The 13,576-nt window shown below is 39.3% G+C and overlaps 2 protein-coding genes across 6 annotated transcripts in view; one reads left to right on the top strand and one right to left on the bottom strand.

Annotated features, from left to right (window-relative positions):
• EIF2A (eukaryotic translation initiation factor 2A) overlaps nucleotides 1-4,836 on the top strand; it is a 34,021-nt gene extending 29,185 nt beyond the window's left edge. For all 5 annotated transcript variants that reach the window (XM_025374809.1, XM_025374807.1, XM_025374808.1 and 2 more), the window contains 3 exons: nucleotides 2,252-2,380; nucleotides 3,796-3,861; nucleotides 4,443-4,836. In XM_025374809.1, the coding sequence (XP_025230594.1) occupies nucleotides 2,252-2,380; nucleotides 3,796-3,861; nucleotides 4,443-4,508 (261 nt within the window). In that variant the 3' untranslated portion in view covers nucleotides 4,509-4,836. The remainder of the gene's footprint in view (nucleotides 1-2,251; nucleotides 2,381-3,795; nucleotides 3,862-4,442) is intronic.
• The window catches only part of SERP1 (stress associated endoplasmic reticulum protein 1), a 58,143-nt gene that overhangs the window by 33,882 nt on the left and 10,685 nt on the right, over nucleotides 1-13,576 (bottom strand). The window lies entirely within an intron of this gene.

Here is a 13,576-nt window from a genome sequence, read left to right as displayed (position 1 = left end):
CGAGTCTTGTCCCTTCATCAGTACAAGTAGGGACCTCTACTGGCCCTGGATATTACAACACATTAGTAGTATCCTTACAACTTGATAACTAAGATGCCCTTTGAGTTTTAGGGCCTCTCTGAAACCCACTCAACTTAGAATTCTATTTTTATAAGCAAAGTTTCTTCCACTTTATCAAAAGATATTTTTAATATGACCACTGGTGATACTGAACAAAGATTCCTTTATAATTATTATATAAATAATTACATAATGACATGATTATAATTATTAATAATAACCATTAATATACTAAATTATATTAATTATATAAATAATATACAAATTATATTTATATGTTTTATAATATAAATTATTTAATATTTCACAGTAATATAATGAAATTATGATTATTAAAAATAATGGTTATAACTCTCAGTTATAAATGTGTAACTCTTTATAGCTCATGGTAATAGTGTGATCACTGTCGGGCATGGTGGCTCACGCCTGTAATCCCAGCACTTTGGGAGGCCGAGGCGGGTGGATCACCTGAGGTCAGAAGTTCAAGACCAGCCTGCTCAACATGGTGAAATCCTGTCTCTACTAAATATACAAAAATTAGCTGGGTGTGGTGGCGGACGCCTGTAATCCCAGCTACTCAGGAAGCTGGGGCAGGAGAATCGCTTGAACCGGGAGGCAGAGGTTGCAGTGAGCCGAGATTGTGCCACTGCACTCCAGCCTGGCAACAAGAGCGAAACTTCGTTCCAAAAAAAAAAAAAAAAAAAATAGTATGATCACCTGGGCTTATCAGTTATAAATTTATAACTCTCAGTTACAAGTTTATACAAACTGTCAGTTTTTTTTTAAAAGAGCCAATACAGTCATCAAGCACCTACACACGTTTTTTTACTAAAGATGATACCAAAGGTGATACCGGTAATCCCTCATTGCAGAGTTGCTTTTTGAGTTGTTTTTCCAGTAATAGCAAAGGTTTTCAACTTGCAAGATAAACTATTCAGTATGTATTTTGGGGACGACTGGCTGAAGTTAGTAAAAGTTATGGCTGTGTGATGGAACAAAGCTAAATGGCCCTTGACAGAATCTCACCTTATCCAGGCCTTCTTAGTCCTGACTCTGAAGTAAGTAGCCAAAGATAGAGAAAGAGAAGATAGAGAAGATAGAGAGTTCAAGGTGCAACTGCAAAACTAGCACTAATTTCTTTTTTCTTCTTCCCAAGTTCATGGATAGGTTTATTCTTACTGTAAATCTTAGCAAATCAGCATACAATATTTTTTATTCCTGATTAAGAACTTTCACCTTTTCACTTAAAGGAGCACTTTACAGCTTCTCTTTGGCGTATCCGAATTGCCGGCATCACTACCCTGCACTTTGGGACCATTATTAAGTAAAGTAAGGGTTACTTAAACACAAGTACTGTTGATACTGTGACAGTCGATCTGATAACAAAGACAGCTACTAGTGAAAAATAGGTGGGGGGCGAATACACTGTGGATACACTGGATAAAAGAATGATTCTTGTCTTAGGCTGGATGCTAAGAGATTTCATCACACAGCTTAAAACTGATGAATTGTTTATTCCTGGCATTTTCCATGTAATATTTTTGGGCTGCAGTTGACCCTTAGTTACTGAAATCATGGTTAAGGGAGATGTACACAAAAGCCAGGGGCAAGAGTATAGAGCATCTTAGCAGAAATAAAAGTGATTCAGAATCAGTAAGGAGGGACAAGAAAAGTTATCAGAGGTTTGATCATATTGGAAGCAATATAGCATCCCTTTAAGGGGAAAAAAGTTTTGTGGTACTTTGTTGCAGAGCTGAATTGATCTGATTATGAATTAATATCTGTAGGATTCTTATTCTTGTAGCATAATCCATTACATATACTTGATCATACATATTCTTTATAGTTTTGGAGAGAGCCTTGTAAGAGTGAAACTTGAAACACGTTAAATAGAAAAGCCCTCTCATATATTCAGACCATCTATCTGCTGGCACATCTCAGAATATCCAAAAGTTTGAAATGCTTGTTTGCTGGTATAGAAACCCCCTAGTTTACTCTGATAAGGTCATTTTATTTCTAATATGGGAGTATGTAGCATACTTCATGAGACCTTTAATTCAGATTTTTTATATAAAATGTGGATAAAATCACATATTTAGTTTCTGTATTTCATATACCAAAGCTATGTTGATTTAAATACTGTAATGTTTTTGGGTTTTTTAAATTGAATTTTTAAAAATATTTCCTGCAGGAAGCAAGAAGTGACAAGAGTCCAGATTTGGCACCTACTCCTGCCCCACAGAGCACACCACGAAACACTATCTCTCAGTCAATTTCTGGGGACCCTGAGATAGACAAAAAAATCAAGAACCTAAAGAAGGTGAGAGACTTAAATGAAAAATAGACATGCGTATTGAAAGGTATACATGAAAATTATATAAATAAGGTAGTACTTAGATGTCTAAAGACAGGTATCTAAGAAGTTGGTATTAGCAGTTCTCATTGTTTTTTTCTCACTAGAAGCACTGTCACTTAGAAATGGTATTGATTTTAGTTCTATTCACAAATGTCTGAAGACTCTTAATACTTTGATTTTTGGAGTAATAAAATTCAGTGTGCATTAGCATAGAAATATACTGAACAATTTTTTTTTTTTTTTTTTTAATTGAGACGGAGTCTCACCCTGTCACCCAGGCTGGAGTGCAGTGGCACAACCTCGGCTTACTGCAAGCTCTGCCTCCCAGGTTCAAGTGATTCTCCTGCCTCAGTCTCCCGAGTAGCTGGGACTACAGGTGTGCGCCACCACACCCGGCTAATTTTTGTATTTTTAATAGAGACAGGGTTTCACCATGTTGGCCAGGCTGGCCTCGAACTCCTGACCTTACGTAATCCACGTGCCTTGGCCTCCCAAAGTGCTGGGATTACAGGCATGAGCCTCCATGCCTGGCCACTGAACACTTTTATACTCAGTGTTTCATTAGAAACCTTGTGATAAGTAGGGGCAGATATTCTAGTTTTGAAGATCAAGAGACAGAGATGAAAAAGAAGTGTATTGACTTGTGATATTGCAGCCAGTGTGCTGGGGTGGCCCTGGGGATAAAACAAGCTGCTTCACAGCTGCATTATGAGGTTTCTCTTTCATTCTTTTTAATTGGGTAGGACTTTGGACCAACAGTCTTTCAGAATGCTCTCAGTGAGATTTCTCTCAAAGCCAGAAACATCACCCAGGTCCAATGGGGCATTGAAATGTGCCATTACTGATACATTTACATATACACATACATACATGATAACATTAATTAAAAGCCTGAGAAAAATATTTTTCGAAATTTCATGTTTTTAACATTTACAATTTTGTATTTAACTTATCATTATTATTATTATTATTATTATTATTATTTTTTGAGACGGAGTCTCGCACTGTCACCCCGGTTGGAGTGCAGTGGCGTGATCTGGGCTTACTGCAAGCTCCGCCTCCCAGGTTCATGCCATTCTCCTGCCTCAGCCTCCCGAGTAGTTGGGACTACAGGTGGCCACCACCATGCCTGGCTAATTTTTTGTATTTTTAGTAGAGATGGGGTTTCACCATGGTCTCAATCTCCTGACCTCGTGATCTGCCCGCCTTGGCCTCCCAAAGCATTTAACTTTAAAAATAGTGTATCCTAGCATTTTAACAGACCATTCTTGATACAAATGTAAGATTATTAATCTCCTTATTTGAGTTTCACATTCTTAATAAGGAAATTTGCATTTGAAGTGACTTCCTTCCACTTGACTCATATTTGATGTTTCCAGAAACTGAAAGCAATTGAACAACTGAAAGAACAAGCAGCAACTGGAAAACAGCTAGAAAAAAATCAGGTACTTTCTGCATTTTCCATTTAGGCTTGTGGTGACCACCAGCCTTCCCCCTTTTATTATAAACAAGTATTTAGTCAGGTAAAAGAGCACATAGATTTTAAAAACTTATTTTGAAAACCATATGCCATATTCTTTTTAATGTTTTTACTTTCAAATAGCTTTACTCTTAAATAGAGGAGATATGGTTCATGTGAATGAAAAAGTCAATATTCCTAAGAGGCATACTATGCTATTACTGTTGAAAATAATAGCAATTTGTTGTATTAGACAAATATAAGATTATTATCTCAAGTTGTACTGCCCTGTTTGCCTTTTCCCTCCTCCTTTCAACAATTTTAATCCCAAATATAGAATTGAAAATGTTTTGGGCCCAAAGGGATGCAATAAAACAGTGTCTGTTCTTTTCACTCTTGATTCATACCAGATAACAAATCAGAATTTGTTTCTAACCTGTGTTTTAAAATCTGTGTTTACTAGTGAACATAATAAATTGTCAGAAATATCATGTTTTTTTCTGTATTATTTTGGTTACATATCCACTAACTATTTCATAATAACTTCATTGTTTTAAACTTTTCTAGTTGGAGAAAATTCAGAAAGAAACAGCCCTTCTCCAGGAGCTGGAAGATTTGGAATTGGGTATTTAAAGATTCACAGAAAGCAAGTTGATGACCAGAAATCAGTGCAAACACATCTTCTGTTAAACCCATTGGTATACACAGAATATTCCTGTTCCCACACTTAATGTCAATCTATAATTTTAACCACTTATCTAAGATTCTACATAAGTAAAATTATTTAATAGTGTCTATTGAATTGATATTTATATCTTGCATCCTATATCATGTCAATATGTGATATAGAAAAGAGATACATGAATTTTTTAGCTAAGCTTGACAGATTGAAAGACAAGTGTCATTTTTTTGTAGAGTGTGATATATACCATATAAATGAATAAAGACATTTTAAATTTAATCACTTTGTTTTTATTATAAGTTCCTTAGTTCAGATATCCTTTATTAATTTATAAGACATGTAAAACTACCTAATCCTCACAAGACTCTATGAAGTAATTATTATAATCTCTATTTTGCAAATGAAAAAACTAAGGCCATAAAATTAAGAAATTTGCCAGTGTCTCAAAGCTAGGAAATGGCCATCTAATCCCAGAGCCTATGCTTTAAGTTACTATGATATACTACTCCTATATCCTCAGGTAATGTATCATTTAGTAACACTAAGCACCCTGCTTAGTTTTCATGGATACTGCCAAATTGCCCTATCTCAAGCTTTGTACTTGCGCCATTTAAAGTTTTCCACACTGTTGTCAATATCAGAAGTGATAAGGCTTTCAAATGTTTCCTACATTGATAAAGGAGAAATGATAGTTCGTTACTGTTACATACATTTATTTTTGTTAGAGATGGATTATGTACTTTTCCATGTTTGATACTTGGTTGTATTTCTTTAGTGAATTTATTTTTCTTTTCCTTTGCCCATTTCTCTGTTTGGATATTTGACACTCTTCTTAATTTGTAAGAGTATCCTATGTAGTAACATAAAATCCTTTTTTTCTTTTCTTTTCTTTTTTTGAGATGGAGTCTCACTTTGTTACCCAGGCTGGAGTGCAGTGGCATGATCTTGGCTCACCACAACCTCCGCCTCCTGGGATCAAGTGATTCTCCTGCCTCAGCCTCCCCAGTAGCTGGGACTACAGGCGTGTGCCACCATGCCCAGCTAATTTTTTGTATTTTTAGTAGAGACGGGGTTTTACCATGTTGGCCAGGCTGGTCTCGAACTCCTGACCTCGTGATCCACCTGCCTCAGCCTCATAAAGTGCTGGGATTACAGGCGTGAGCCACCGTGCCTGGCCCATAAAGTCCTTTATTTAAAAAAAATTTTTTTTTAAGTATACATGCGAGATTTTTATTTTATTTTATTTTTTTTTGATTCAAACAATACAAAGGCATGCAATGAAAATTAAGTCTGTTCCACTACCACATTTTCCAGTTTTTTGTGTATCTTTCTAATGATAGATACCATATGGGTATTCAAGTATACATATACATACACTTAAAAAAAAATGATGGCATATACTCACTGTTCTGTTTGGGGTTTTTTGGTGGTGGTGTTTGTTTTTAGAGACAGGGTCTCACTCTGTCTCCCAGGCTGTAGTGCACCTTGAACTCCTGGACTCAAGTGATCCTTCACCTCAGCCTCCCAATTATCTGACACTACAGGCTTGCATCACCATGCCCAGCTTATACTCAACATAGTGGTTCTGTACTGCCTTAAAATATTTTGGAGGCCAGGTGTGGTGGTTCACATTTGTAATCCCAGCACTTTGGGAGGCCAAGGTGGGTGGATCACCTGAGGTCAGGAGTTCACCAGCTGACAAACATGGTGAAACCCCATCTCTACTAAAAATACAAAATTAGCCGGGCATGGTGGCACATGCCTATAATCCCACTACTTGGGAGGCTGAGGTAGGAGAATTCCTTGAACCTGGCAGGCAGAGGTTGCAGTGAGCCGAGATTGCGCCATTGCACTCCAGCCTGGGCAACAAGAGTGAAACTCCTGCTCAAAAAAAAATATATATATATATATACACACACACACACACACACTATAGTATATAGATATTTACACTATATACTATATATACTATATATATAAATATATATACACTATGTATACTATATAATTTATACAAATATATATATACACACACATACTAGCTTCACAGTGATGCACATTAATGTTAACAAAAGTCACTGAAGTGGCCAGGTATAGTGGCTCATGTCTGTAATTCCAGCACTTTGGGAGGCTGAGGCAGGCAGATCACTTGAGCCCAGGAGTTCGAGACCACCCTGGGCAACATGGTGAAACTGTGTCTCTACTAAAAATAGAAAAATTAGCTGGGCATGATGGCAGGCCCCTGTAATCCCAGCTACTCAGGAGGCTGAGGGGGGAGAATCGCTTGAGCCCAGGAGGCGGAGGTTGCAGTGAGCCCAGACCACGCGGCTGCACTCCAGCCTGGGCAACAAAGCAGGACTCTGTCTCAAAAAAAAAAAAATCAAATTATTTGTAGATATACTTACTCGTAGACTTATAAGTTGGTTTTTGAAATGAAATAAAAGACAATTTAAGATTCAAGACCTGGTACCAAAAGATGTGGCATGGGGAAATTATAAAAACAATCATTGGCTGGGTGTGGTGGCTCACACCTGTAATCCCAGCACTTTAGGAGGCTGAGGTGGGCAGATCACGAGGTCAGGAGTTGGAGATCAACCTGGCCAATATGATGAAACCCTGTATCTACTAAAAATACAAAAATTAGCCAGGTGTGGCACGCACCTATAGTTCCAGCTACTCGGGAGGCTGAGGCCAAAGAATCACTTAAAGCCAGGAGGCGGAGGTTGCAGTGGGCCAAGATCGCACCACTGCACTCCAGCCTGGGTGACAGAGCGAGACTCTGTCTCAAAGAAAAAAAAAAGCATTGATATAAAACTGTGGGATATAGGGCTGGATGCGTTGGCTCACACGTGTAATCCCAGCACTTTACGGGGCCGAGGCAGGCAGATTGCTTGAGCTCAGGAGTTCAAGACCAGCCTGGGCAACATGGCAAAACCTTATCTCTACCAAAAATAAAAAAATAGGTCGGGCATGGTGACACATGCCTGTGGTCCCAGCTACTGGGGATGCTGAGGTAGGAGGATCACCCGGAAGGCAGAGGTTGCAGTGAGCCCACACCACTGCACTCCAGGCTGGCTGACAGAGTGAGACCCCATCTCAAAAAAAGGGAGAGGTGGGGTGGAGACATTACTGTCCTCAACAATGTTTCTAGTTGTTCTTATCTCCTGATCATGTGGGAGAATTACACTTCCCCATCTCCTTGAAATTAGGCATGACTAAGTGACTTGCTTCAGCTAATGAAATGTTAGGGAGAAGCGAGGTGAATTGTTTCTGCATAAAATCATTTACAAGGCAGTACATGATTCTTCATTCCTTCTCCCCTGGTGTGATGGACCCTGAGGCCTGGGTTGAGATGGCAAAGAAGGAGGATAAGCAAAATCCCCCTTCTGACTCAGTTTGAACTTGTAGCATGAGTGAGAAATAGACTTGTTTTTTAAACCATTGAGATTTTGGAGATGCTTTTCATCCTCAGGATAACTTACGCCAGTGATTCCCAAATTCTGTTGCACATTAAAATCACTTGGGGAACTTTTACAATTCAAATGCCTAAGTTCCCCTTCATTCCAATTAAATAAGAATATTGGGCCAGGTGCAGTAGCTCACGCCTGTAATCCCAGCACTTTGGGAGGCTGAGGCAGGCAGATCATGAGGTCAGGAGATCGAGACCATCCTGGCTAACATGGTGAAACCCTGTCTCTACTAAAAATACAAAAAGCCGGGTGTGGTGGCGGGCGCCTGTAATCCCAGCTACTTGGGAGGCTGAAGCAAAATGGCATGGACCTGGGAGGTGGAGCTTGCAGTGAGCCAAGACCACACCATTGCACTTCAGCCTGGGCAACAGAGCAAGACTCCATCTCAAAAAAAAAAAAAAAAAAAAAAATCTAGTGATAGAAATCAGGTATCAGTATTTTTCAAAGATTTCCCAGGCTGTTCCAATATGTTAGCAAAGTTTGAGAAACAGACCTAGCCTATGCTATTCAGTTTCCTACAGTATTAATACATTCCTGAAAATGTGTAAGAGTAAAGTGATCTTTTTTCTTCTGTAGAATATGTTCATCACTAGAAAGCTTAAAATATAAATATTTTACAGCTTGCTTTATGGACATATTATTCAGTATATTGATAATATTTCATACGATTTTATTCTTTGTTTACATTTGAACAAAATCCTGTGGGTATGTGGTAGTAATATTCTCTTTTGGCACACCTAATTAATTCCATCTTTTCTCAGAATTAAGTTTGTAAGACTAAAGGTTTTTATTCTAAGTATTACCACTTTTTTTCATTGTTGATTCATGTGGTTAAAATAATGAGATATTAGATATAAATAGATTATTGCACACATACCGATGAGGAGACCAAGAAGGCAACATATGTTGGTGGTCAGGAAGCACCATGTGATTGCTTAAAATGTTCGTTTATCCATCAGGGTACTTAAGTCTGAAATTGGCATGACAAAGGTGAGTTGGGGGCCAAGTGCAGTGACTCACACCTGTTAACTCAGCACTTTGGGAGGCTGAGGCAAAAGGATCACTAGATCCCAGGAGTTGCAGACCAGACTGGACAACATAGTGAGACCCTGTCTCTAAAAAAAAAAAAAAATTAAAAATAAATAGGTGAGTTGGGTGTGTTATGGACTGAATGTTTGTATCCTCCCAAAATTCGTGTTAAAGCCCAACCCCCCACTATGATGCTATTTGGAGGTGGGTCCTTTGGGAGGTAATCAGGGTTAGATGAGGTCATGATCCCTCTGTCTCTCTCTCTCTCTCTCTCTCGGGGGGTGTGTGTGTGTGTGTTTCTCTGGAAAACCCTGACTAATACAGATTGGTTATGCATTAGGTAATACATAATACCTAATACATAACTAATATATGGACAGGAAGTTATAGACTGAATGTGCCACCTTAAAACTCATATGTTGAAGCCCTAACCTCCAATGTGATGGTATTGGGAGATGGGCCTTTTGGAAGGTAAGTGTGTTTAAATGAGGTGAAGAGTTTGGGGCCTTCATGATTGGGATTAGTGTCCTTACAAGAAAAGACACCAGAGAGCTTGTTCTGTCTCTTTCTGCCATGTGAAGACATGGTGAGAAAGCAGCTGACTATAAGCCAGAGAGTCCTCACCAGAACCTAACCATGCTGTTGATATCCTCATCTCAGACTTCTAACCTCCAGAACTGTGAGAAAATAAACTTCCTTTGTTTAAACCACCTAGTCTGGTATTTAGTTATGGCAACCTGAGGAGACCAATATAGAGTATAAATTTCAGTTTGTTTAAAAGTAAAGGACAACTAATGAATCAAGGAAGACGTTATGGGAAAAACTAAGATTTAACATGCTCTAAATAGGAAAATGGTTGGTTTGTTTTTTTAAGGTTTAAAGTGTTTATCATGGTTGGCAGCTGAATAGAGGAAGAGCCAAGTCCAGAATCTAACATTTGGACTTCCCCCCATTTAAACAGCGGCGTTTTGCCATGTTGCCCAGACTGGTTTCAAACTCCTCAGCTCAAACAATCTGCCCATCTCAGCCTCCCAAAATGCTGGGATTATAGTCATGAGCCACTGCAGCTGGCCTACATTTTTAAATGGTTGGAAAATCAAAAGATTATTTGATGACATGTGAAAATGGTATAAAACTATGTGAAATCTATTGTCCATAAGTAAAGTTTTCTTTGAACATAGCCATGCTCACTCATTAACTTGTTTTCCATGGCTGCTTTCATGCTGCAACTGCAGAGTTGAATATTTACAACAGGTCATGTTTTTGCAATGTCTAAAACATTCACTCTCTGGCATTTTACAGAAAAATATTACTGATTCCTTCTGTAGAAGAATACAAAATAACACGGAAATAACCATGTAATTATGTTGCTTCTTGTATTCTTGACTGTGTAAACTCCTGGAAGTGGAATTCTTGAGTCATGTCTGTCACATTAGAAAATTTAGGCCAGGCACTAATTTAGGCTCATGCCTGTGATCCCAGTACTTTATAAGGCTGAGGCTGGAGGATCACTTGAGCCCAGAAGACTGAGGCTGCAGTGAGCCATGATCACGCCACTGCACTCCAGCTTGGGTGACAGAGAAAGACCCTGCCTCCAAAACAAACAACAACAAAATGTAAATACTTTTTGTTATTACTATTATCATCATCTTTATTTTACTTGCTGATTTTCTCCTTCACTATGTTTGGGGTTTTTTTACTCGATTTATTTTCACATTTGGTACTGTTATTACTCTGAGACTGTTGTTTTCATTTAGTGGAAGCATGATCAAGTTACTTAAGTGAATCAGATGTGACTCTGCAATTGGCATTTTAACATCTAATTTTGAGACAGAGTCTTGCTTTGTTACCCAGGCTGGAGTGCAGTGGCTTGATCTCAGCTCACTGCAACCTCTGCCTCCTGGGCTCAAGCAATTCTTGCACCTCAGCCTCCGAGTAGCTGAGATTTTTACAGGCACGTACCACCATGCCTGGCTAATTTTTGTATTTTTAGTAGTAGAGATGGGATTTCGCCATGTTGGCCAGACTGGTCTCCAACTCCTGGCCTCAAGTTATCCGCCTGCCTCGGCCTCCCAAGTTTTGGGATTACAGGCATGAGCCACTGCTCCTGGCCTTAAACTTTGTTTAAAAAAAGAAATAAAGCAATGGGCCAGATTGGTTTTGACACAGATTGAACAATTTAAACATTTATTGCCCAAAAGATTAATGAAGATCATGGGCCACTAATCCGCTTCAGACAAACTGTTAAACCAGATTTTAAAAAACTAAATTGAACATTTCCTAAATTTATACCCCTTGCCAAGTAAAAAAGAATACAACATACATTCCAAAATAAATTTAATATCAGAAATTCTGTGATGTTTTTGTTGCAATCCAAAAAGGCGAAAAGGTAAGATGTTGAGTTTTCCAAAAGTAAATTGTAAGGTGAGCATTTTATTCTTGGCTCTTCAGCTCTCTGTGGAAAGACACAGTCCATTAACAGCCATAGATCTGCTCACTGTCTGTAACCCCTGCATCAGATCAGTGGTCAGTCGTAGGCCCAGCCATAAGATTACACGTCTTCAGGGACAGTTCAGCCCTGCAGAGTCAATGAGGTTAAGTGGTAGGCATGGACACGGTGGCGGTTGTAAAGAGCTGCTTACACCAAAGGCTTGCCCTGAATGCGGGGCTGAGTGCCTGCTCACAGTTGGTCTTGTGACTGGCAAGTGTCCTGTTAGTGTGGTTGTAGGATGACAGGGGCCTCACAATTTCCAAAAAAAAAAATTATTCTGTAGGGGAGGAGCATTTTCTACTCTTCAGGACTTTGAGGAGGTCTACATCATCTGAGGGTCAGTACTGTCTTTGGTGAGCAGTTTGCAGGACTACGACCAGAGGAAATGCTACAACCATTTGTTCTCTGCACCTGGGGGAAGAAAGTCTTTGCCCTGAAGTGTAGTAGCTAGTGATCTAATCAGCTACAGTTATGTGTCACATAAAGATGTTTTTGTCACTGACAAACTGCAACTATGATAGTGGTCCCATAAGCTTATAATGGAGCTGAAAAATTCCTATTGCCCAGTGGCATGATAGCCTTGTAACATCCTAGCACAACACATTACTCACTTGTTTGTAGTGATGCTGTTTGTAAACAAACCTACTGTGCTGCCAGTCCTATAAAAGTCTAGCACAAAAGGCCAGGCACACTGACTCACGCCTGTAATCCCAGCACTTTGGGAGGCCACGGTGGGCGGATCACAAGGTCAGGAGATCGAGACCATCCTGGCTAACACGGCAAAACCCCGTCTCTACTAAAAATACAAAAAATTAGCCGGGCGTGGTGGTGGGTGCCTGTAGTCCCAGCTACTCAGGAGGCTAAGGCAGGAGAATGGTGTGAACCCGGGAGGCGGAGCTTGCAGTGAGCCAAGATCGCGCCACTGCACTCCAGCCTGGGCGACAGAGCGAGACTCTGTCTTAAAAAAAAAAAAAAAGTCTAGCACATACAATTATGTATAGTACATAATACTGGATAATTATAAATGACTGTTACTGGTTTATGTATTTACTATACTATACTTGTTATTTTAGAGTGTACCCCTACTTTAGAAAGTTAACTGTAAAACAGCCTCAGGCATGCCCTTCAGGAGGAGTTCCAGAAGGCACTGTTACTGTAGGAGATGACAGCTCCACGTGTGTTATTGCCCCTGAACACCTTCCAGTGAGACAAGATGTGAAAGTGAAGACAGTGATATTGATGATCCTGATCCTGTGTAGGCTGGGGCTAATGTGTGGGTTTGTGTCTTTAAAAGTTAAAAAAAAATTAAATAGAGGAAAGCTTTTAAAGCAAGGATATAAAGAAAAAATATTTTTGTACAGCTGTACAATGTGTGTGAATGTGTTTTTTGTGTGTTGTTTTGAGACAGGGTCTCATTCTGTCACCCAGACTGGAGTGCAGTGGCACAATCTTGGCTCACTGCAACCTCTGCCTCCCAAGCTCAAGTGATCCTCCCACCTCAGCCTCCCAAGTACCTGGGACTACAGGCATGCACCACTGCACTCAGCTAATTTTTTTTACTTTTTGTAGTGACGGGGTCTCACTATGTTGCTCAGGTCTTGAACTCCTGGGCTCAAGGGATCATCCCACCTCAACCTCCCAAAATGTTAGGATTATAGGCTTGTTCCTGGCCAATGTGTATTTTAAGCTAAGTGTTACTGTGAGTCAAAAAGTTATATAAAATTAAAAGTTTATAAATTTAAAAAGTTACAGTAAGCTAAGGTTAATTGATTATTAAAACAAGAAAAATATTTTTAGCACAGCCTAAGTGTAAAGTCCATAGTAGTGTATACTAATGCCCCTGGCCTTCATGTTCAGTCACCACTCACTCATTGACTTGCCCAGAGCAACTTCCAGTCCCACAAACTCCATTCAAGTTAAGTATCCTATATGGGTGTACCATTTTTTATCTTTTATGCCATATTTTTACTGTACCTTTTTTATGTTACATATGTTTAGATAGACAAATACTTACCATTGCTTAGAGTAT

Source organism: Theropithecus gelada, chromosome 2, assembly GCF_003255815.1.
Source record: "Theropithecus gelada isolate Dixy chromosome 2, Tgel_1.0, whole genome shotgun sequence".
In the NCBI taxonomy this organism is placed as follows: Eukaryota; Metazoa; Chordata; class Mammalia; order Primates; family Cercopithecidae; genus Theropithecus; species Theropithecus gelada.
Note: the sequence above shows the minus strand (reverse complement) of the source record. Positions and strands in the feature narration are given on the sequence as shown.